The sequence below is a fragment of the Danio aesculapii genome, chromosome 22 (assembly GCF_903798145.1).
Source record: "Danio aesculapii chromosome 22, fDanAes4.1, whole genome shotgun sequence".
Lineage (NCBI taxonomy): Eukaryota > Metazoa > Chordata > Actinopteri > Cypriniformes > Danionidae > Danio > Danio aesculapii.
In genome coordinates, this window is record NC_079456.1 from 6,870,897 (window position 1) to 6,897,693 (window position 26,797).

The following is a 26,797-nucleotide window of genomic DNA, read 5'->3' on the forward strand; positions in this document are numbered from 1 at the left end:
CTTTATTGGGGATCAGTCTCTATAAATCAATATAAGAATACAAAAATACTACATAGCCTCCCATTTGAGCACAAAAACAACACACGTTAACTCATTTGAGCTTAGTAGTATTAGCTTTTACACTTTAAGAAAAACTTATTTATTTCACCCAATGGTTGAGTTAATAATATTTGGTGCTTTGTTGGCTTATTTTTTAACCTTTATTAGGTTATTCATTAATAATTCAACCACTTGGGTTAAATATTTGGTGCTTTGTTGGGTTATTTCAATCCTTTATTGTGTTATTTATGTAATAACTCAACCAGTTGGGTTAAAAAATTAGAATTTCAACAGTCAACTGATTTAACTGACACAGAACAGCTATACTAATATATGTTTTTTAATCAGATTACCTCTCTGTGTCTTGTTTTTTCATATCTGTTTCACGAGCACTCTTAAATTTATGATACAAACACACACGCTTCATAGCCGATACGGATAAAAACGCTTTCTCTACCTTCAGTTTTCTTTTCGAGGAAATTATGCAGATATTTGAGATATTCAGCAGTTATTCTTGCCTTTAGGACCCAGCAGAGACATCAATCCAATAATAATAATAATAATAATAATAATAATAATAATAATTTATTATTATATAGTGGTTAAGCCACTTTTTGACAAAATAACCCAACAAATTAGTTATTTTTTTATCCCAAATTGTTAGGTTAACCTTTACAAATCAACGGATTGGGTTGATGCCAAAACAACCCATCATTGGGTTACCTGTTGGGTTATTATTTAACCCAATGGTTTTTTGAGTGTATGCCATCATAAAAAATACATTTGCTTTTTAAACATCTAGGTGAAGAACATTTATAATTATTGTTTTGTGAATTTTCCTGTGTATGTTTTGTTTATTTTAAGTTGATAAGTGCACAAGCTTTTGCAGAAACTGTTTTAAAGGGAAATTTTATATTCACATTAATGTAAATGCACTCAAGGGAAATGATTTATGTACAAAAAAGGCGACAGCAATTTGTCTATTGAAAATACCTCTGTTTGTAAAGTATGTTCTTGTTCTTCTTGGCATTGTTTTTAAAAGGCACATGTTATACAACATTAATAAATAGGCTACTTTCATAGGTCATTTAACTGTTTAAACCACCCATTTGGTCACAAACCAATTATTAGCCTCAATCCTGTCAGACAACTGGATATTTTGTTGGCATATAGGCTAATTTACATGTGGTGGCTAATTTACATGTGGTGAAATGTGATATGCCAGATTTGCTGTTGAGCAAACAGCACAGACTTATTCAATGTGTGCCATGGTGAATCAGTTTGACCCATTCAGCTCAAATTAAATCAATTCCAGTCAAATTAGAGATTGTGTGAACTTACATTGTTGTTTATGAAGCTGCTTTAGCCCAGACTGGTTTATTTGCAGAATGTGATTACATGACTTCAAAGAAACTCTTTGTCCTGCCGCACCTTTTCCGCCTGAATGTGACACGTACACGGTGCAGCAAACAAACAGCCAATCAAATGGTGACACATGGAGTGTGTCAGATTCATTAATGGCCATCACTACTGTTAAACAAACAAATCATTCCCATGTTGAGGATTAAGAAACGTCATTATCTAAAATGTAATGACTTTAAATATTTACTTTGCAGAATAAACACTGCTGAAGCGATAGATTAGGAGAGCATCTTAAAATAAAATATCTGATTTGATTAATGTAAACTGATCAACGTGATGTATAAGTAATGTTAACCTACATACAAGTGATAACGCATATTTACACTCACCGGCCACTTTTTTTAGGTACACCTGTCCAACTGCTCATCAAAGCAAATTTCTTATCAGCCAATCACATGGCAGCAACTCAATGCATTTAGGCATGTAGACATGGTCAAGACGATCTGCTGCAGTTCAAACAGAGCATCAGAATGAGGAAGAAAGGGGATTGAAGTGACTTTGAACATGGCATGGTTTCTGGTCCAGACGGGCTGGTTTGAGTATTTCAGAAACTGCTGATCTACTGGGATTTTCACGCACATCCATCTCTCGGGTTTACAGAGAATGGTCCGAAAAAAGAGAAAATATCCAGTGAGCGGCAGTTCTTGTTGATTTCAGAGGAAAGTGGTTAGGCTGATTCAAGCTGATAAAAAGGCAACAATAACTCAAATAAACACAATACTGAGGTATTTCTGAACAACACATCCAACCTTGAGGCAGATGGGCTACAACAGCAGAAGAGTGCCACTCCTGTCAGCTAAGAACAGGAAACTGAGGCTACAATTCACACAGGCTCACCAAAACTGGACAACATATGATTGGAGAAACGTTGCCTGGTCTGATGAATCTCGGTTTCTGCTGCGACATTCAGATTTACAGTCAGAATTTGGCGTCAACAACAATAAAGCATGGATCCATCCTGTCTTGTATCAACAGTTCAGGCTGGTGGTGGTGGTGTAATGGTTAAGGGATATTTTCTTAGCACACTTTGGGCCCATTAGTACCAATTGAGCATCATGTCAACACCACAGCCTACCTGAGTATTGTTGCTGACCATGTGCATCCCTCTATGACCACAGTGTACTCCTCTTCTGATCGCTACTTCCAGCAGAATAATGCGCCAGGTCATAAGGCACGAATCATGTCAGACTGGCTTCTTGAACATGACAATGAGTTGACTGTACGCAAATGGCCTCCAAAGTCACCAGATCTCAATCCAATAGAGAACCTTTGGGATGTGATGAAACGGGAGATTCACATCATAGATGTGCAGCCGACAAACCTGCTCCAACTGTGTGATGCTATCTTGTCAATATGGACCAAAATCTCTGAGGAATATTTCCAGTACCTTGTTGAGTTTATGCCATGATGATTAAGGCAGTTCTGAAGGCAAAAGGGGATCTAACCCGGTACTAGTAGGTGTACCTAATAAAGTGGCCTGTGAGTGGCTATATCAAATTTAGTTTGACAATTTAATTTATGAATATTTAAGCTTAATGTTCATTATAACTATAAATTTAAGCAAAATAATGGCGATTTAACGCAAAATAATGGCAAAAAAAAAACGTTTCTCTAAAATACAAGTTTTTGATTGTCAGCAGATGAACTTTAAGGAGAATAATCTCTTGGAAATCTTTTTGAAAAACAAAAACTTTACTGATTATTTAAACAGTTTGAAGTTAGTAAAAATAAGGATGTTATAAGTAACAAGTAATAATATGTAATAAGTATATGTATATGTTACACTAAAAGCAATAGCAATAGAAAATTTCTGCATCACAATAAACCTAAAACAGCCCTTTCACACATAGGCCTGTACTTTTCTGGAAAATTACCTGCAATTTTCCAGAAAAAGATCACGTGTGAACAGGCCCTTTTTAAAAAATACCAGTAAATTAATTCCGCCAATTTTCCGGAAAGAGAAGATTTAACATTACCAGTAATTTACCGAATGCTGCTGTGTGAACACAGAAGAAACATAACAGGTGTGGGGCCAAGAAACACTCCCCTTTCATAGACTTACATTTGCATTCTCATTCAACATTTGAATGTTAAATATTTTGATGGATAAAGCAAGAACAAAAAGTGAAATTTTAAATGGGATCTTACATCATGAATCAGTCTTAAACACCCTAGGTTTACAAATAAATGTAAAATAAAAATATTAATTGTAGTGCAGACTGATGTAATGAGCCTGTCTCCTGGGTTTTAAACAAACATTTACATAAAATTGTTGTTGTTTTCAACAAAACCAACATTAAATAATTCACTTCACTCATCTGTGTTGTAGGCCTATTTAGAGTCAATCTATTTATTTATTATTAGTTTTATTTATATAGGCCTATTACTTCTGTAAGGGTACGGTTCCATTGATGAAACTCACCTCACTCACTCACATTAGTGTCATGACTCTATTATTAACAGTTTGTATCAATCTAAGTTAAAGGATGCACATTGCAGAAGGGGGTGCATTTTATGGCAGGGTTACATTTCTCGGAACACCTGAACGGAGGATGCGTGTTCTTGATGTCCCAGAAGACATTGCATTCAAGCATAACTTATTCATCGGAGGAGTAAATAGTAAATAAAAAGTAAATATTTATTCATTTTCTTTTCGGCTTCAGTTCGCCTTTATAAACCAGGGGTCGCCACAGTGGAATGAACCGCCAACTTAGAATTTAACCTGTTCAGGTGTACCTAAAAAAGTGGCCGGTGAGTGTAAATATGCGTTATCACTTGTATGTAGGTTAACATTACTTATACATCACGTTGATCAGTTTACATTAATCAAATCAGATAATTTCTTTTAAGCTGCTTTCCTAATCTATCGCTTCAGCAGTGTTTATTCTGCAAAGTAAATATTTAAAGTCATCACATTTTAGATAATGACGTTTCTTAATCCTCAACATGGGAATGATTTGTTTGTGTAACAGAAGTGATGGCCATTAATGAATCTGACACACTCCATGTGTCACCATTTGATTGGCTGTTTGTTTGCTGCACCGTGTACGTGTCACATTCAGGCGGAAAAGGTGCGGCAGGACAAAGAGTTTCTTTGAAGTCATGTAATCACATTCTGCAAATAAACCAGTCTGGGCTAAAGCAGCTTCATAAACAACAATGTAAGTTCACACAATCTCTAATTTGACTGGAATTGATTTAATTTGAGCTGAATGGGTCAAGCTGATTCACCATGGCACACATTGAATAAGTCTGTACTGTTTGCTCAACAGCAAATCTGGCATATCACATTTCACCACATGTAAATTAGCCACCACATGTAAATTAGTAAATTAGCCAGCATATGTTTTACGCAGCGGATGCTCTTCCAGCCACAACCCAACACTGGGAAACACTCATACCCTCTTGCATTCACACACATGTGCTAATTTATTTATTTCACCTATAGCGCATGTGTTTGGACTGTGGGGGAAACCGGAGCACCTGGAGGAAACCCACGCCAACATGGGGAGAACATGCAAACTCCACACAGAAGTGCCAACTGACCCAGCTGGGGCTCGAACCAACGACCTTTTTGCTATGAGGTGATCGTCTATGGAGAGAGATTAGACTCAATAATAATTCACGCAAAAGACACGATGTACACATGCGTAGCTAAATTCACGTACGTAAAATATTTATTTATACTTACAAAAACGTATTTTTGTGCACAAAATAAAAATACATTTTCATAAAATACGTTTCACAAATGCAAAACACCATTTGCAAATATATAAGAGTGCACAAAAAGTTTTGAATGTTTAAAATTCACGAGTTCATCCTGAATGAGAATGTGCAAATCCTCTCTCACGTACGACTCACCCTGAATACGAGTGTGTGCATTTTTGAGACTTTCCTGTCAGCACACACCTCCCACGTGAGTCACTCGTGCCCTGTAGCCAATAAGATGCGAGCTTACTGTTCAACCAATCACAACTCCCTGAGAACGCGGGAATGACCGAAGCGCTTCACTGTGCGCACCATTTGTGCAGTCTGACTTAATTAACGGAGATGATCCTCTAAGAAGAATAGACTTAACACAAGCACTTTTCTATTGAGTTACTGAAAATACACTCAGATTCTACTATAAAAAGCGTTTACACAAACTAGTAGGAAACAGTATTGACTTACAGGAGTATCCGCCATGTTGGTTAGAGGAACAGACTGCGCAAAAGGAGCGCAGAGTGGTTGACATCGAGTACAGCTCTCATCTGATTGGCTGAGAGGTACGAGTTGCCTGTTTCTGGCAGGAAAGTCTCAAAATGCACACACTCGTATTCAGGGTGAGTCGTACGTGAGAGAGGATTTGCACATTCTCATTCAGGATGAACTCGTGAATTTTAAACATTCAAAACTTTTTGTACACTCTTATATATTTGCAAATGGTGTTTTGCATTTGTGAAACGTATTTTATGAAAATGTATTTTTATTTTGTGCATGTGAATTGTTTTTGTAAGTATAAATAAATATTTTACGTACGTGAATTTAGCTACGCATGTGTACATCGTGTCTTTTGCGTGAATTATTATTGAGTCTAATCTCTCTCCATAATCGTCCTACCCACTGCACCACTGTGCAGTCTAAAAGTAAATATTAACATGGAAATCCTAATAAAGGCGTAAATAAATTAAGGTTGTTTATTTGCTGTGTTTTCGTGTTTTATTTGTATTGTGCAAGATATATTTGTGAGGTTTTTGTGCATGTTATATTTATTTAATCGGGGAAAACCAATAAATCATTGTATAAATGATGTACTGTTTAAATCATTTCTGTTAAAAATACGTGAAGGTTATCTGGAAGAACATAACATCTCATTTCCCTACACCCCGGTGAATAACACCAAAACCACCTGAAGCCCTTCTCTCTCTATGTATGTATAGCACTCCTTATATGTATTGCCTCTTCTTGTTGGATTGCTGAATACCTCCTTAATTGTAAGTCACTTTGGTCAAATGCATCTAGTAAATGACTGAATGTAAAGTAAATTCTGTATTCTCACAGTCTCACAAGTTCATTCTTCCGAGTTAACCTGGCAAGACCGGTCTTCACAAGAGCACAGTCTGTTCTCAAAAATCTTGGAATTGAGAAACAACCAGACATACCTAAACTAGTTAATCAAGCTTTTAATTCGAAACTTACAGGCAGGTGTTTTTAAGGAAAGTGAAGCCAAGTTTGTGCACCCCTGGGGTAAACAAAGCTGTTTTTAGCTGCAGTTAGCGCTTCTTCCTTCAGATGTCTCTGGGACAAAAACAGCTGCATGAATGCTAAAGCTTTAAATAAAAGTGAAACCATCAACAAAAACTGATCCTATTCATGTTTACAAATACAAGTGCAGCTGTTTAGAGCTCATTTCTGGTTAATGATGTCGAAATTTTCTGTTTTTTGTTAATTGATGTGTGAATGCTCTTTTCTGGAAAATTTCCGGAACGTCCTTGCCTGTGCGAACAGCGCTTTTTATTTAACGTTACCGATAAGGTCATTAATGTGACCTTAATGTTTCAGTTGAAATGCAAATGGATTGTTGGTCATCTACATACTTTTCTATGCTTGTGATTATCGGATCAACGTAGGCCTATTTATTTAATCGGGTGACTTTCTACAAAGCCCTGAACAGCTTAGCTCCCCAGTATTTGAGATGCTCAAATAATTCTGTACAATTGTTTATTCCCAGAATATCAGTCTCAACTGTAGGCTGTAGATCTTTCTCATATCTGGCAGCTAAACTCTGGAACAGCCTTCCTAGCACATTTCAGGAAGCAGACACACTCTGTCAGTTAAACTAGGTTAAGGACACATCTCTTTGCAATAGCATACACATAAAACACAAATGCTGTTGAAATCCAAATCTTCTAAAAGATTGTTAGTCTGAATTATTTAGGGCAACCGGAGCCAGGAACATTTCCCTAAAGAAATTATAATTTGAACGGCATCTGCGCTTATGTTAGTCTGTTTTTATTATTCCCGAGGTTTCCATAATCCTGGACCAGGCCGTATCCTGAGCAGCTGCTGTGGTGGTCATGGAGGAGTGGAGAACATGAGACTGATCCCTGTAAGATCCCAGTGACAGACAACTTTTCGCAGTGATCCGGAAGGGCCAGCCTGTACACCAGCCAGTGACCTCTCCCACCTGCATCTTCTCCACGATGGATGTCCAGCGTTCTCCAGCCTCCGGCACCTATACTCTCAGAAATAAAGGTACAGGAGCTGTCACTGGGGCAGTACCTTTTTAAAAGATACATATTTGTATCCAAATAGTCCACAGGGGTACCTTAAAGGTGCATATTAGTAACCAAATGTACCTAAAAAAGTACCTTTGAGGAGCCATTTTGGACCCTTTAGGTACAAATATGTAGCTTTTGAAAAGGTACTGCCCCAGAGACAGCTCCTGTACCTTTATTTCTGAGAGTGTGTAGACTGCAGCTCTCCACAAGACGTTTGGCCAGAGGAGAAATGGCTGTGCCCAACTGAGCCTGGTTTCTCTCAAGGTTTTTTTCCTTCACTTTCGCCAATTGGTGATGTTCTCCGTCGCCACTGGCTTGCACTGTTCGGGACTTGTGGAGCTGCGCATCGATGGATTACTCTTCAGTGTTTGGACTCTCAGCAGTGAATATCAAACCACACTGAAAACTGAGCTTACACCGTTTCAATTTATTATAATCTTCTATGTGAAGCTGCTTTGACACAATCTACATTGTAAAAGCGCTTCAGAAATAAAGATGAATTGAATCGAAAGAGTCAATAACTTCAGTCAAATAGGATGAATCAAAAGGTAATTTATTAGTGAGGTAAAATTATTACGCCAATTACAGTCAAGCCATATTCAATACATCAATAAAAGATGCATGAGCTAACTGTATATAAATAACATTTAGGTTACTTTTAAGTTGAATCAATACTTCATCCCTCTGCAGGCAGTTCTTCTCCATGCTTTAGGGAGAACTAGATCTCTTGTTGGATTTTTTGAACTTTTTCTTTCTCCACCTCTTGTTATGACCGCTGTAGTCCAAAAAATGGGATTATTAATCTGGATTATTTTGAAAAAAGTGCCATTAGCACCATTCTGTACATTGATGTGATGTAAAATCACCAATAATGCCTAATAATGTCCTGAATGAGTAGAGCAGTCTTACCTTTTTCTTTGACTTTCTATATGACATCATGTTTCCCATTGCCTGCTTTAAAAAAGAATTACCACACACACACACACGCGCAAACACACACATACACACACGCACGCACGCACGCACGCACGCACGCACGCACACACGCACACACAATTAAATACCGATTAAGCAGAAAGTAGATGTTTTGTTCTGTACTTGTATCTGTACAGTAGGTGATACTTGCCTCTTTTATCCCTGTTCCATAGACAGTAAATCAATAAACCCACTAAAACAGCAATCAGTAGAACAGCAACACATATTCCAGCCACAGCACCTGCAGACAGCCATGAATCAGATAAAAACAAACAGACATCAGTGTGAGTGAATCAGTGTTTTTTTTTTTACATATTCATTTATATTTTTCTTTTATTTTCATTTATATTTATAATTTTTATATATTTGTTTATATATCTCTACATCAGTGGTCAAACAATTTTTTTCTGTATGTCTACAGCACTGATATAAGCTACACAAAAGGATAATGGTTACAGAAACGTCGGCTGTCTTGGTAAGACTTGAACCAGTGACGTTCTTGCTGTGCGGCAACAGTGCTAACCACTGGGCCACCGTGCCACCCATCCAAGAAAGGAGGAGGAGGGGTGGAAGGGGGGAATTCTTTAAAACGAAGATGGCTGTTATATGGATTTTAGGGTATTTATAGTGGCTTAGGAATCATAAATTGGCTAATGTATGATCAGCTGTGTTCAATCAAAAGCATGTGATCCTCTCGAAATTAGTTTATTCACGTAAGTTATTAATCAAAGTTGTTATGTTTGCAGTGTTTTGAGGGAAAATGAGTGATTCTCAATGACATTTGTGATATTAAATAAACGGTTTGCATTCCTGCACCTATTATGATCATGAAAGATTGCACATATTTTTTTATTTTACCTTCAACCTCCATGTGCGAGATGGCGTATAATAAAATACAAACTAGTTTTACAGACGCCTGCAAATGCACTTTTTACAAGAAACATGTTTTGTATATTGGTACCACTGAATTAATATTTTTTGGCATAAACATGTTTCACAATGGTATGAACCACTATAGGGGTGGTCAAATGTATATTGAAGTTATCTATTATTTTAATTAGTAATAATATTTGAGGTACAGATCAGAGCAAACTATTTCTTAACTATTAAAAGGCAGACCCCCTATACATGGTGTTTTGACCACCCCAAACCCCCCTTTAATTTGCATCCTGGGTATCACCACAATAAAATACAGTCTTATTAATAAACAGTAACAATGTATTAGTAAGCATTAACATTCTGAAATTTCTATGCTTGACTCGTCACTGAAGTTCTGCTAATATTAGTTAACGCCATTGAATCAAACAGTTGTTTTACTTTGAGTTATTAAACATTACCTAGGACATGAACATCACCTAATATTAATAAATGCTTTATAAGACTTTGTCATCAGTTTAGTTTGACTAATTAATGTTAACTTATAGAGTCCTATGGTGAAGTGTTTTCATGAGGTTTATGCTAATAACCTATTCAGTTCTCACATGCCGCACCTTTTACTCTTGTTTACCATTGCAATAGACAAAGTTAAACTTCCAACAGAAGCAAAGATATTAACAGTGTTATTTACGACACAACATTTTAAAAAATGTAATAACACAAACATGTTTTCAGGCTATATTCTCACATAATATGCTCTATTATAAAAATATTTGGATTCAAATTTAATCCCAAGCTGCTGCAGCTCTTTCTGGCCAGCAATATCTGATTAATATTACTCCCAAGATCAATGGATATTTAGTAACAGATAAGTAGTAACTTGTTTGATGCATTAATTTAAAAACAATAATTAAAAAGCAGAAAGCATATTCTTACTCTTGTCAGAATCTTGCTGTTCCTTCTTGGTAGTTTCATTAGTTTTTTCAGGATCTGACATGAAAATACACAGAAAATCAGACTAAAGACTCTGAATGTCATTGTTTAAACAGCAGAGAGAAAGTGTGAAATGGTAAATAAATATTAGTGGATGACTCACCGCTGACAGACACAAAATATGTCTTTATGGTGTCGCCCAGGCTGTTGTTTTTTGGAGTGACTTTAGTGCCATCACACTTAGGCTTTCGGTTCATGCTTTGGCTGGTTCCTTCACCCTTGATTCTGATGATCTCTGCTTCATATCGTCCAGTGTGTTCAGCTGTTAAATTTGTGATGTTCAGAGATCCAGTCTCATAGTCCACCTCCAGTCTGTCTTTGAATATCCCACCAGCACCATCATACAGACAGCTCTTATTGGGATCTCCATTGATCAGAGCGATGAGAGTGTCATTGAAATACCACAGTACCGGGACTTGGGGTTGTTTGATCACATCAGTGTTCAAAGACACAGAACCTCCAACCTTCAAGAATGTCTCTGATGCATTATTAAAGACACCTGAATACAGAAATAAATGAAGTACTTTATTTTTGTGAGGTCATGAGATTATGTAAAGCAGATATTTTTTCAATACTGACAAAAATGTACACACAAAATCTTCCTTTGTGTTCGACAGCAGACCGAAACTTGAAGTTGCTTTAGTTAGATTTAAAACAACTAAGGTTTTGCATTAAGTACTCAGTTAGCTTGGATAAATAAAACGTAGCCAAATTACTAATTTACAAGCAAATTTAACTTACAAGCAAACATAATCATGAGTGTCCTTCAATATTGTTCTTACAACTCTAATTCTTTACTACTGTTTTGTCTAAGTTGCCCCTAATTATATTTTTTTTATTATGGCAAGAAATTCTTACAAAAAATTCACAAAAAGTTATCTTACGGTATTAATTGTATTGCTTATATTTAAACAGCTTATAAACGTATTTTTTTGACCACCATCTTTTCCGTTTAATAAAACATTTTTACTTGTTACATTTTAAAATGAACTTTTCTTACAGTTAAATGTACAGTTTACTCAATATAACTCAAACTCTTGGTCCAATTATGTAGTTTAACCCTGAAAATGTAGATAATCCATTAGCTCCAAATCTCCTTTTCAAAACTCATTTTTAGTCAATGTCTAAACAAAAGTAAATCTAAAAAAGTATATTTATCTACTTACAAATCATTGCACAGAAATGAAAATTGTTCAAGTTATACTTATATATATATAAGTTTGTACTTTATTTACAGAGTATAGTTATATGCGTGACATAATAGATACTAATATACCAACATTTCTGATTGTTGATTTAAAATGGGCGAAAAAGCACTTTTACTAAGTAATAATAATAATTAAAAAAAAAAAATCAAGAAATCCCTCATTTCACATACTCTATACTAAAAAAGGCAATAATGGTCCAACATCCCTGACCATAACTCAGCCTTAAAATCATGTCGCACCCAAATTGAAGTAAAGTTGGTTTTATATTCGCACATTCATTCAGCGACAACTTATGCTCCCTATATTGATTATGCTATTTTGAATATTGGGTCTGAAATCACATGTATTAATTGAAAACCACATTAGCACAATTTATTTGACTGTAAATAATGTTGTACTTTGAAAGTTATTGGCTGCTAATATGATTTCATTATTTACAATTTGTAAATAATATTCTTGTTGAATTATATAATTAAGGAGAAAGTCTGAATGTGTGAATATAAAACCAACTTTACCCCAATCGCACCCAAGCGAACCTCTGCCAAGGTTTGCCAAGAGTAACCAAGAGTAGGCTTACTAGGCTATGAAAAAAACAACGCAGAAAATAGTAAAATACTAATAAAATACTTACAAGATGACATGACGAGGACTATAAAACATCCAGTCTTCATTTTCTCCGCTTGTAATACCGATGTCACCTTTTGCTGGACGTCTTCGAGTTCCCGGTAAAAGATGTAAAAAGGAAGAGCCAGTGGCCGAGCTTATAGCTACTTTTGGCCGCTGCGGGCCAAGTCCAGGCCGCAGCGGGCCAAAACCGAAAGTATCCCATAGCCTTGCGAAGGCTTGTGCTGCAGACCAGGCGAACGCATACGGAGGCTCGTGCTGTGTACCAGGCGACAGTAGCCTCTCCCACAGCCGTACGGAGGCTCATGTTGCCTGCCCAACCAAAGGTATACTCTCCCACAGCCGTACGGAGGCTCGTGTTGCCTACCCAACCAAAGGTAGCCTCTCCCACAGCCGTACGGAGGCTCGTGTTGCCTACCCAACCAAAGGTAGCCTCTCCCACAGCCGTACGGAGGCTCGTGTTGCCTACCCAACCAAAGGTAGCCTCTCCCACAGCCGTACGGAGGCTCGTGTTGCCTACCCAACCAAAGGTAGCCTCTCCCACAGCCGTAGGGAGGCTCGTGCTGCCTACCCAACCGAAAGTAGTCTCACAGCCGTAGGGAGGCTCGTGCTGCTTACCCAACCGAAAGTCCCGTCTCTCACAGCCGTACGGAGGTTCGTGCTGCCTACCCAACCGAAAGTAGCCTCTCTCACAGACATACGGAGGCTCGTGATTTTTTAAAGGACACACCACAGCTCATGGGTGTGCAGACATGGTTCGCGAGAGAGATTGGCGCTGCGAGATGCCCTCCGTCGCCCCCGCTCAGCCGCCATGTGAAGTTTTTGATCGGACCACCAATTGGGCGGGGCATTCATGAATTTCATGTTTTTTTTTGTTATCCATTAACCCTGTTTTTAAAGCGCACTTGGATGCCGTTTTGCTTGTTTTACTGGTTGACAAATACAATTAGACGGATTAAATTTTCAGCTGCTTGGTTAGACCGTGTGACAGACAGTTAACACTTAGGAAGCTGACATTAATGAAACAAAGAGTTGTGATTTCTGTCATGTATTCTAACGTTACATTAATTATACATACATACATACATACATACATACATACATACATACATACATACATACATACATACATACATACATATATATATATATATATATATATATATATATATATATATATATATATATATATACACATATATATATACACATATATATATATATATATATATATATATATATATATATATATATATATATATATATATACACACACACACACATATTTATATATATATTCCTAACTAACTCAATATAAAATATTTAAATACATTTAAATACAATAAACATATTTATTATTTTTATATTTAAATCTATGTGACTTTCGTAGGTCATCTGTTGTGTGCACATACTCACGCGGTGCAATGTTTTCAGATAATTAGTAGATTGTCTTATTGCTTTTTATCTTCAATTGATATTACATTACTTCTAACTAAGAGAACTAAAACTGAAAAGTAAATATAAACAAATAAAAACGGAGTTCACAATACTAAAACTAACAAAACCATTAACGAAACAAACTAAAACTAAACTCAAATTTACCTTATAGTATTGAAATATATACTAATTAAAAAACGCAAAACTATAATAAAATCGGCAGGCACCCGAGCACACAATGGTGCAGCTGGTCAGAAAGCTCCCATGCGTCTGTATAGGGACATGATGGGGGCTCGTTCTCGTTCAGCACTTTTTCATGATACTGTACATTGATATGATGTTAAATCATCAGTAAAGTCTTATATTGTTTTGAATGTGTAGATCAGTCTTTTCATCTTTCTACTAACAGACTCGAATAAATATCTTTTTCAGCCCCGCCATCTTTATTTCCTTCTCTCTCTGAACACACCCACTTAAAGCCCCATGCATAACAACACAGTCAAGACGAAAGTAACAGCCTTTTTTGACACACATACTATTTTTTAAATGTTCTAAATCTTCTGGAAATATGTTTTAGACATTTTAACCATTTTCCACTCTGCTCTTTTGAATTTGATGTTTTATAAAAAATAATAAAAAATAAACCGAAAGAATAAAATTTTATTGTTAGATACTTTTCAAAAATACTGAAACTTAAAGTAAAACTGTAAATAAAAATGTTTTTCAAAGATAAAGGATAAGATTTATAAACATTTTCTTTTAAAGATAAAACATGTTAGTTGAGAAGTTTCTGGATGCCATGACATTCATATATTAAAACAATTTTAAACAATGAAATGATGACAAATGTGCAAATGACTGAGCAAAAACAGACATCCTGTTACCAACATTTCCAGTAGATGCAGCATTTTATCAGCATTTTTTGGGAACATTTTCATACATGGGATCCTTTTTTGATTTCTGTAAGAAAACACAATATTATTATTATGTGTCATAAGATGATTAACTTCTTGTGTGTGTGTGTGGTGTGTGTGTGTGTGTGTGTGTGTGTGTGTGTGTGTGTGTGTGTGTGTGTGTGTGTGCGCGTGTGTGCGCGCGTGTGTGTGTGTGTGTGTGTGTGTGTGTGTGCAAAGCTAAATTTACAAATGCTGACCATTTGTTTTGAAAAACTACAGCATGGTGCATCAGTCCTGTTAAACACATAACTCATTTAAAATGTCCAACAGATTCTAGTTTCCTAGATTCAGTTCAAGTTCATTACAACTACGTTTACGCGTATTGCGTCATAAAATTGGGTAACACTTTATTTTGATGGTCCATTTGAGTATTAGTAGACTGTCTGCTGAATATCTGTTGATACTGCTGCTAAACAGACATTTAACTGACTATAAGAAACTTTGCAAGTACATGTCAACTTACACTAACCCCAACCTGTCTACTTATTATCTAATGAGAATTAGTTGCAATGTAAATTAAATTCAACAAACGAACCATCAAAATAAAATTGCGCAGGTAAATAACACTCACAGTGGAAAAACTGGCAGAATCAAACAAACAGACTATCAGTCAGGGACAAATCCAACAGAACAGGAGTGTGGGATCATGACAGTTGTAGTCCGGTTTATCAGAATTGAGGTGATGGCTCCCTCTGGTGGAGCACATAGCATAAAGCAGGAGTCTCATTTGCAACATTCATTCATTCATTTTCCTTTCACTTAGTCCCTTTATTAATCACAGCGGAATGAACCACCAACTAATCCAGCACATGTTTTACGCAGTGGATACCCTTCCAGCTGCAACCCATACCCATCACTGGGAAACATCCATACACACTCATACACTGTGGACAATTTAGCCTACACATCATTTGTAACACTTCTCTTGAAATAACTATGCGCTCCTCAACCTGGCGAATAATCTTAATTTCCTATACGTTTTCATTCTTTTCAGGTTATCATCCGTACAGGAGTTTGGTCAACCGTGAGTTGTTTTAAATGTGCGTTATACACTTGAAGTCAGAGTTATTAGCCCCCCTAATTATTAGCCCCCCTGTTTATTTTTTCCCCCAATTTCTATTTAACAGAGTGATTTTTTTTTCAACACATTTATTTTATCTTTGCCTTGATGACAGTAAATAATATTTGACTAGATATTCTTCAAGACACTTTTATACAGCTTAAAGTGACATTTAAAGCTTAACTAGGTTAACTAGGCAGGTTAGGGTAATTAGGCAAGTTATTGTATAACGATGGTTTGTTCTGAATACTATCGAAAACAAATATAGCTTAAAGGGGCTAATAATTTTGACCTTAAAATGGTGTTTAAAAAAATTAAAACTGCTTTTATTCTAGCTGAAATAAAACAAATAAGACTTTCTCCAGAAGAAAAAATATTATCAGACATACTGTTAAAATTTCCTAGCTCAGTTTATCATCATTTGGGAAATATTTAAAAAAGAAAAAAGCATTCAAAGAGGGGCGAATAATCCTGACTTCAACTGTATATAATGAATAAATATACTTAAAATCTGTTCTGAATGGTTGACTATGGACACTTTTTCGCCTCCATTGCATGTTGTTTTTTTTTTATTATTTGATTTGTATTTTAGAGTAATTTTACTAGTTTCACTATCCAAAGATGCAAATTAGACTTGTGCAAAAACTAAAATATTACATAAAGCATTTGCGAATGAAGCTAAATGTAACAAAATATTCAGGGAGTGACTATATATAACAATATAGTCACTCCCTGATAAACTGATGCCAAATATCTAAAAGAAAAATTGAGTTTGCTGCAGTAGGAGAAGCCACAGTGGGTCTTTTTCTTATTTAATAAACGAGTTGTGTCTTAGAAGACAAACAGGAAATGCAATTAAATCACGGTGGTTTTTGGAGGTATGAGACCTTCTTATTCTCTATTTCTGGGGTCGCCACAGTGAAATGAACCGCCAACTGATCCAGCAAATGTTTTACACTGCGGATGCCTTTCCAGCCGTAACCCAGTACTGGGAAACACCCATACACACTGATTCACACACACACACACACACACACACACACACACACACACACACACACACGCACACACACACGCACACACGCACACACGCACACACGCACACACACACACACACACATTATGGGCAATTTAGTTCATTCAGTTCACCTAGTGCATGTGTTTATACTGTGAAGGAAACCGGAGCACCTGGAGGAAACTCACGCCAACACTGGGAGAACATGCAAACTCCACACAGAAATGACAGCTGACCCAGCCTGGACTCGAACCAGCGACCTTCTTGCTGTGACGTGACAGTTCTAACCACTGAGCCATTGCCGGAAATATTAATATAATAATAATAATAATAATGATAATAATGGGCGACGCAGTGGCGCAGTAGGTAGTGCTGTCGCCTCACAGCAAGAAGGTCGCTGGTTCGAGCCTCGGCTGGGTCAGTTGCCATTTCTGTGTGGAGTTTTGGACATTCTCCCCGTGTTGGCATGAGTTTCCTCCGGGTGCTCCGGTTTCCGTAGTGTATGCGTGTGAATGAGTGTGTATCGATGTTTCCCAGAGATGGGTTGCAGCTGGAAGGGCATCCGCTGCGTGATAAGTGCTGGATAAGTTGGCGGTTCATTCCGCTGTGGCAACCCCATATTAATAAAGGGTTCGACTAAGCCGAAATGAAAATGAATGAATGAATGAATAATAATAATAATAATAATAATAACTGCAACAATGATTCACCGTGATAGACTTTGGCTGAGGCATTTTAGAAAGACCAAAACAACATTTCAGATGTTTTTACAACGTGATCATTGGTCACCTCCGGGTGCTCCGGTTTCCCCCACAATCCAAAAACATGCGCTATAGGTGAATTGAGTAAGCTAAATTAGCCATAGTGTATGTTTGTGAATGAGTCTGTATGGATGTTTCCCAGTACTGGGTTGCAGCTGGAAGGGTATTCGCTGTATAAAAACATTTGCTGGATAAGTTGGTGGTTCATACAGCTGTGGCGACCCCTGATAAATAAAGGGACTAAGCCGAAGGGAAATTAAATGGGTGATTCAGAGAATAATAACCCTGTGTATTTATAGCTAGAACTGTTAGCACAATCATCAACAATGTTTTCCTGATGTTAAAGAGTCTGCTAAGGGTAATAATGACTGTCTGATGGACTCAAAACTGCAGTCATCAAGCTTCAGTCGGCCTCAGGTGAACACCTGCTGCTACAACATCATGAATGATCTTACCATTTTTGGTTTACACCATGCTGAATGATTTCCGTCTTCCTCATGTGTGGCAACTGCATTAACAGAAACACAGATGTGTTCAAATGAGAGTATTTAACAACATGTCTGCTTCTGCATCTTAGTAAAGAGCAGTATATTTATACAGATTAATTTCTTGAGTCACTAACCAGTTCTATATTTTTTGCAGGCGCAGAACACAGCTACGATCAACAGTAGTCCAGCAGCGGCAGCGCAAATCAACACAATGCAAAATAATAGTAAATCCTCATCTGTAATGGACAAAATAAGCTGTTATTGAATCTAATGTACCTTTACAAATCAGCCTAGAATATTAATAGTAGCATACCTGGACATGTCTGACAGAGTGTGTTGATGTCCAGATGTGTGGTCTGGTTGCTGATGGTGTTGTTGATCACACAGCTGTAGGTGTTTTTATCCTGATATTCCACCTCCAGAGGTAGAGAGAGACTGATGCTGAGATCAGACACACTGATGCTGGACAACAAACTGTTTCCTTTGTACCAGGAGAGACTCACAGCGCTCACATTCACTGAACACAGCACTGAACACTTTGAGAAAGATGCTGAACAGTCTCTGTCAATGGCAGGAGGAGACAGATGAGCTGAAAGATATCAGAGAATAAACAGACATGCTATGTTAGCAGAGTTTTACTATATGACCAGGACAATTAAACCCTTTGATTTGTGATAAGAAGCCATTGAATTACTCAAACATAATGCACACTCAAGGTTTGTTTAAGGAATTTTTGTGCTCCAGCTGCTCCTGTGTGTTAGACTAGCTTCTTCCACATCTCATCCGAAGCCTTCTGCTGTGTTTTGATGTGATGTTTGACTGTTGTAGCTGTGAAATAACTGAAATCATTCATCATATGCAGCTGTAATGCGCTCAAAATCCTGCCGGAACTACTTCAGCTGTACGTTTATCTGAAAATAACAGCACTTAAAGCAAGCATTCATCAGCCCGAAGTACAATTCAAATTACTCTCGGATAGCCAGATCTAGTCTTTGTGTCAGTGATATTTTTCCGAAACATGGTCTGGTAAGGGTTAATTATACTCTTATGGCAGGGGTGTCCAAACTCGGTCGTGGAGGGCGAGTGTCCTGCATAGTTTAGCTCCAACTTCCTTCAACACTCCTCCCTTTAAGTTTCTAGTAAAGCTAGAAAGAGCTTGATTAGCTGCTTCAGGTGTGTTTAAATGGGGTTGGAACTAAAATATGCAGGACACCGGCCCTCCAGGACTGAGTTTGGACATGCCTGTCTTATGGTAATTCCACAAAAGGCACCTTGTGCATTATTGTAATGGGAACCACTAGATGGTGCTCATTCGCTCTTGCTCATTATTAAGCGTAATCTGCTTTTTCATTTTGGTTCCGCCTAATTTCTATTGAAATAAAAAGTAATCTATTTGTAACATTCAACCTTTTCTAACACTCAGTTGTTTATAAAATATTGCTTCCTGCCTATAAAGCAGGGGTCACCAATCTCGGTCCTGGAGGGCCGGTGTCCCAGCAGGGTTTAACTCCAACTTGCCTCAACACACCTGCCTGGATGTTTCAAGAATCCCTAGTAAGACCTTGATTAGCTTGTTCAGATGTGTTTGATTAGGGTTGGAGCTAAAATCTGCAGGACACCGGCCCTCTAGGAACAGGTTTGGTGACCCCTGCTATAAAGCTTCAAATAATCTAGCTCCTGTTTATCTAACCAACTTTCTGTCTCGCTACAATCCAACCCGCTCTTTAAGATTTCAAAACTCAGGGCTTCTGGTAGTACCTAGAATCGCAAAGTCTACTAAAGGAGGTCGAGCCATCTCATTTATGGCTCCTAAACTCTGGAATAGCCTTCCTGATAATGTCCGAAGCTCAGACACACTCTCGCAGTTCAAAACTAGATTAAAGACCTATCTTTTTAGTAAAGCATACACACAATACATCATAACGGTATGATGCATGAGCGTGCTCCATGCAGGTGAGCAGGCTTGACAACCACCTGTAGAACGCACGCCTCCTGTCTTAATGCACCAAAGATTTTGTTAGAAATACTCATATGCTTCACATGTTTGTTTATATAACTTCTATTTTCATTTATAGCACTTTATTTTTGCATCTCGTTTAAAAACACAATGAACAGCAGCTACGCTAATTATTTCCTTTATTCTCTATTTCCACCATCGAGGGGATTTCCAAGGCCCCTAAAGATTATGCAGCGCCATTGTTGCGATCCAAGACCTGTGAAGAAATGATGCCAAGCTATCTATAATCCTGGACCAGGCCGTATCCTGAGCTGATGCTGTGGTGGTCATGGTAGAGCGGAGAGCGTTAGGCTGATTCCTGAAAGACCACAGTGACAGACGAGTCTCCGCATTGATCCTGTGGGCCAGCCTGAACACCCACTAGTGACCTACTCACACCTGCAGTTCTCCACAATGGATGTCCAGCATTCTCCAGCCTAGACTACAGCTCTGCACAGGAAGTTTGGCCAGAGGAGAAATGGTCATCCCCAACTGAGCCTGGTTTCTTTTAAGGTTTTTTTTCCTTCACTTCGTCTATTGGTGAAGTTGGTTCCTCGCCACTGGTTTACTTGGTTGGGACTTGTGGTGCTGCGCATCGATGCATTTGCTCTCAGTGTTTGGACTTTCAGTAGTGAAAAATAAACCACATTGAACTGAACAAAACTGAACTTCGACTCTGAAAACTGGACTGACACAGTTTCAGTTTAATAGAACTTCTATGTTAAGCTGCTTTGACACAATCTACATTGTAAAACCGCTATATAAATAAACATGAATTGAATTACCATCTTTAATTAGGCATATATATATATATATATATATATATATATATATATATATATATATATATATATATATATATATAGTGACGAGCATCCTGAGGAATCATCAACATCACCCTGGAAACAGACGAGGAACACCAGCACCCTCTCGTCCCAGTCTATTACTCACATTGATAATTCAGAAATCAATGCTGTAAAAGAACTCATGACTGTTTTAACACTTTTTTTATCTGCCTCAACATACACACAATCGTAGACACACTCTAGATTTACACAGATTTCATCAACAGTTAAGGATGTCACACTATTTAATCATTTCTGAAGGTCATATTGCGAAATAACTCTAAAGTTAAGAATGTCTTGGATGACATGGCTCCTGTTAAAATCAGGAAGAAAACTGGGAGACAAAGAGCACCTTGACACAGATCGACTTCTTCACCTCACATTTTTCTTTCTCTCTCTGTTTAAAACCAAAACCCAATGGCACCCTCATCTTCTTCAATGACTTCTGCTGTCTCAACAACTGACTTTGGCGGCTACCCTGTGCCTCGGATGGATGAGTTGTTGGATCAGTATGGAAGGGCCAGGTACATCTCGACCTTGGACCTTACAAATCCTACTGACATGCAGCTCTCTCTGAAAATGCAAAACCAAAAACTGCTTTTTCCACCCCTAGTGGCCACTGGCAATGCCAGACCCTTCCCTTTGGCATTCATGGGCACCTGCTACTTTTCAGAGAATGATGGATATCCTCCTGCGGCTTCACTAAGCCCATGCACTGACCTACTTGCATGATGTGCCGATCCATTCCGAGGCATGGAAGGACCACCTAGATGTCTGCCGAGGGTGCTGTCAGAGCAACCCATGTAAATGCCATCTGCCGCTCTCGGAGGCGAAGTACCTGGGATCCAAGATGAACGGGGACTCATTTGGGTGCAAGACAGGAAGGTCATAATGGTTGACTCAGAGCTTTCTTAGGTTTGACGAGGTACTATCGCTATTTCATCCCTAAGTTCTCCTTCTTAGCAATCTCTCTGACAGATCTGACCAGGAAGAAGCAGCCGGAGAAGGTAAAACGGGAGCTTAAGTGGACAGGAGACATTCCTGAAGATTAAAACAGCCTTTACCTCGGAACCAGTACTCCGAGCACTGCATATTATCTGCCCATTCCTGCTGCAGATGGATGCCACTGATATAGGACTTGTATTAACATGATAATTGTCACTTTGAATTGGTGATGTCAGGCATTTCCGAACTGCATTGTGGATCCGTCGGCGCCGCTTCTGCTTAAGCTGGGAAATTCTCAACTTTTCTAGCACCAACGAAGGCATCAGCCATTCAGATCGCTTTATGCTAATACCCCAGCTCAGACAGTAGCCGATTGCAGACTAATTTCATTGGCTGACGCTGCTTTGATGATCGCGTCAGCCCCAACTTCAGACACGCCCTCGGTCAAGCATGAACTCTGAAGCCCCATGTGAATGCACGGTTATTTGCCATGAAGTTTCTGACTCTGAAGACTTTGATGAGTTGGTTCATGAGTGTTCATGCAAGACTTCCTGGAACATATTTAGACAGACTACCTGATCTACTTTGAAGCGAGGTGTGCTATTTTGGATGCAGCCACTGTCATTTGCAAACACTTGCCTGTTGCCCAAAGCCAGTTTGAGTTTTTACTCCAGAAGGTGTGTTGGTTTTAAGCCTGAGCAGGTTTTAAGCCACAGTTACACTGCCCTTTTTGCTCCATTGACTTCCGCTAATACAAATGCAAACGCTTCAGGCTCTGACCTGTGAATTTGCATCACTTAAATATGTAATGCGAACAGCATTGCATTAATGTCGGTCGTGGAGGACCTCAGACTGGCTAAAGCAGACTCTAAATCATCTGTCCTCATCTTGCTGGATTTATCAGCTGCTTTTGACACTGTAAACCACCAGATCCTGCTATCTACGCTTGAGTCACTGGGCGTCGCAGGCACTGTTATTCAATGGTTCAGTTCCTACCTCTCGGACAGGTCATTCAGGGTGTCGTGGAGGGGAGAGGTGTCCAACCTACAGCATCTATACACTGGGGTACCTCAGGGCTCTGTGCTTGGACCACTTCTCTTCTCTATCTACACGGCATCTTTAGGAACAGTCATCCAGAAACATGGTTTTTCCTACCACTGCTATGCTGATGACACCCAGCTATACCTCTCTTTCCACCCTGATGATCCCTCGGTTCCAGCTCGCATTTCAGCCTGCCTGTCAGACATTTCACTCTGGATGCAAGATCATCATCTCCAGCTTAACCTCATGAAAACGGAAATGCTTGAAGTCTCTGCCAACCCGACCCTTCACCATAACTTTTCAATCCAGATGGATGGAGCAACCATCACTGCATCCAAAATGGTAAAAAGCCTTGGAGTTACGATTGATGACCAACTGAACTTCTCTGACCACATTTCTAGAACTGCCCGATCTTGCAGATTCGCACTCTACAACATCAGAAAGGTCCGACCCTTCCTATCTGAACATACAGCTCAACTCATTGTTCAAGCTCTTGTCCTCTCCAAACTGGACTATTGCAACTCTCTGCTAGCCGGGCTACCAGCTAGTTCTATCAAACCTCTTCAGCTGCTTCAGAACGCAGCAGCACGAGTGGTCTTTGATGAACCCAAAAGAGCACATGTCACTCCGCTACTCACCCGTTTGCACTGGCTTCCAGTTGCTGCCCGCATCAAATTCAAAGCTCTGATGTTTGCTTACAAAGTGACCTCTAGCTGTGCTCCTTCGTATCTGCTCTCACTTCTGCAGATATATGTGCCCTCCAGAAACTTGCGTTCTGTGAATGAACGTCGCCTCGTTGTTCCATCCCAAAGAGGGAAGAAATCACTTTCCCGAACTCTCACATTCAATCTGCCCAGTTGGTGGAATGAACTCCCTAACTACATCAGAACAGCCGAGTCACTTGCTGTCTTCAAGAAACGACTAAAAACACAACTGTTTAGTCTCCACTTTTCCTCCTAATCTGCAATTGCCTCTCTGGCAATACCACTAACTGAGCCCTCTTTCTCTCTCTCTCTCTCTCTCTCTATAAAAAAAAAAAAAAAAAAAAAAAAATTTCCACTAATGTTTTGCTTCTTAGACTTTTACACGCCTGAAACTTGTCTATAGCGCTTGTTCACTGCTGCTCTTATAGTTGTGTAAATTGCTTCCTTGTCCTCATTTGTAAGTCGCTTTGGATAAAAGCGTCTGCTAAATGACTAAATGTAAATGTAAATGTAAATGTAATGTGTCGTGTGATTGGCTGTTTGTTGTATTAATGTGTTACACTTTCAGCTCTTGCAGTCCAGTTAGCCACAGTCGGTGGGTTCAACCCAAGTTGAAGTGTATATCAATCATTGTGAAACCACTGAACCTGATCTTAACCAGGTTGGATTTGTTTGGTTTTGTCAACCGAAACTTAATTTACAACCCAATGTTGTTCAGCTCGCTTTGTTCAACAGGGCGCTGATTTGACCTGCTTACTGTTCTCACTGCATTTGCTTACATATTATAGTCATAATAATAATAAAAAAACATGCGACCCAATAAGCGTAAAGCAGTATACGATAAATAAAATAAAAAATAAAAACAAAAAAGCGATAACTTACCATAGACAGTGATGCTGAAACTCTTACTCAGGCTGTTGGTGTGTAGCTGATAAACCCCAGCATGTTCAGGTCTGATGTTTGTGATGGTCAGAGATGCAGTTTGATGATCCACCTTCAGTCTGTCACTGAATCTCCCATCAAGAACACCTTCATATACAATGACGCTGTTGGCCATGACATTGATTTGAGCTATTAAAGAGTTTTCACTCCCAAACTTCCACAGAATCAGAGCATCATCCATCAGTTCAGCAAAACCAGAGTTTAGAGTGACTGAATCTCCCTCCGTCACTGACTTCAGTCCACCTGAATCACCATAAACACCTACAAACATAGAGTTGGTCACAATAATGCTGAACAGCAGCAAAATGGTGGAAACTAGTGAACACAGAAAGGTGTATTTTAAAGATTGCTGATTCCTACATCTCTACTCGTTATAATTATGTAATTTTTATATATCAACCTGGTCAAAAACAGCTATATCTGAAATACCTCTACCAACTACGTCTAATATTATTACCTAAGTATTTTTCAATGTAGAAATTTCAAATGCATTATGATCCATATCACAACCGCTTCTGAATCATAGTGGCTACAATACTAAAACTTGGTATGCATGCATTAACACTATGCTGTGTATTATTATAGTTCTGTTGAAAAGCAGCAATAATAAACATATTTAAAATAATATGTTAAAGTTACTTACCAATCAGTTGCCACAAACCTAGCAAAGCAAACCCAAGATCCATTTTAATTGAGTGTCGGAAATTAGTAAACTTTTCTGTGACAGATAAACTGATGGAAACAATGCTAACCTGTGACACTAATATAGCATTTCATGTGAATCCTCATACAGGATATGAACACCCACCTGCTCGTTTGTCGTTTGTCAACTCTCCGTCTGTTCTCGTCAATAGATTAGCTCACATTGTGCTCCAAAAATCCTTGGTTTTGTATAAATGTATGTTTACTGCTGCATTTTGATCATTTATTACTCGCCTGCACCAACAGGTAATAGTTATCACAGATCTGTTGACCATTGAAAGATTTGAGACTATTGCACTTTTTTTGAGCAGATCAAACCACAGCTAGTTTCACTTTGAATGAAAACTGAGCTCAAAGATGCATTTAGGAAAAACACGTCAATGGTCATTTGTTGGTCTTGTATGTATTTAGTAATGTTTAGGTTGATGAAAACCAAAATCTGTGCATACCTGTGACTTGTTTTATCATTGTTACATCTATGATAGATCATAAGTTTCCTCAAATGTGTGTATGTGAAGCCTCTTAGTGTTTGTATTCAGACACTTGCTCAACCACAAAGTGAACAGAGTGTGTGCAGGCTGAGAGTGTCACATCCGGACAGGAAGACAGTAAGATGGTACCTGGTCTATCAATTGATGGCTGCACAACTGAGTTTATGTTTTTTTAAATATGATTATCTACATTAATGCTGAATGCACTAGTTGTGTAAGTGTACGATACAGGTCAGGTACATGTTTACTTGTTCCATACTTAGCACTCTTGCTTTGTAACTTTGTATGTTCGCATTCCTGTTTCCCTGTTCCTGTTTTATTAGTTTCTTATTATATCTCCATTGCATGGTCACTACTCATCTCTTTCTAGTTTAGTTTTCATTACGTCATAGTATTTATATATTATGTCCTCTGTGTTCTTGTTTTAACTGTTCAGTGTCATGCTGCCATCTAGTGGCACATTCACATTCAGAGCTTTGTGGAGAAACTTTTAATATATAGTTTATTATATAATATAATATTTAGTAAAACAATGTACATTTATGGTGTATAATAAAACCCAATTATTTGTGATTTATTTGTATTTACATACTGTTTTCCATTTAGTAATTTGTTTAATTGTGTATAGAGTTTATTAAATTATTAGCAGAATGCATATCTGTGCATAACTGGGTGTACTTTGTTGTACATTTAAGTTAAAATGTTGTTTATGATCTTTTACTAATTGCCAAAAGTATGCCAAGTGTAAATGTTTAGTCTTATGTAGGCTACACAATTATTGTTAAAGATTAAATATCTTTGGTCCTATATCACTGGTGGTTTATTGTTTCCAATGTACAATAAACATAATAGGTAACAAATCACATAATAATGATATCTTATTCATTGAACCCTCAATAGTTTAAAGTATTGCATCACTTGTTTATAGATGTTTTGGTGAAGTTTCATTCTTATAGGAAATCTGCAGGTTAGAAACAAGACTGAAGAGCTCAATTAGATCGATCAGGGGTGTTAAAG

General features: G+C 38.1%; 1 protein-coding gene across 1 annotated transcript in view; it reads right to left on the minus strand.

Annotated features, from left to right (window-relative positions):
• Window positions 1-8,788: 8,788 nt before the first annotated feature.
• The window catches only part of LOC130216584 (uncharacterized), a 36,208-nt gene continuing 18,199 nt past the window's right edge, over window positions 8,789-26,797 (minus strand). Inside the window, exons 3-4 of the mRNA XM_056448479.1 lie at window positions 10,666-11,064; window positions 8,789-8,961 (exon numbers count right to left, since the gene is read on the minus strand). Of these exons, the coding sequence (XP_056304454.1) occupies window positions 8,789-8,961; window positions 10,666-11,064 (572 nt within the window). The remainder of the gene's footprint in view (window positions 8,962-10,665; window positions 11,065-26,797) is intronic.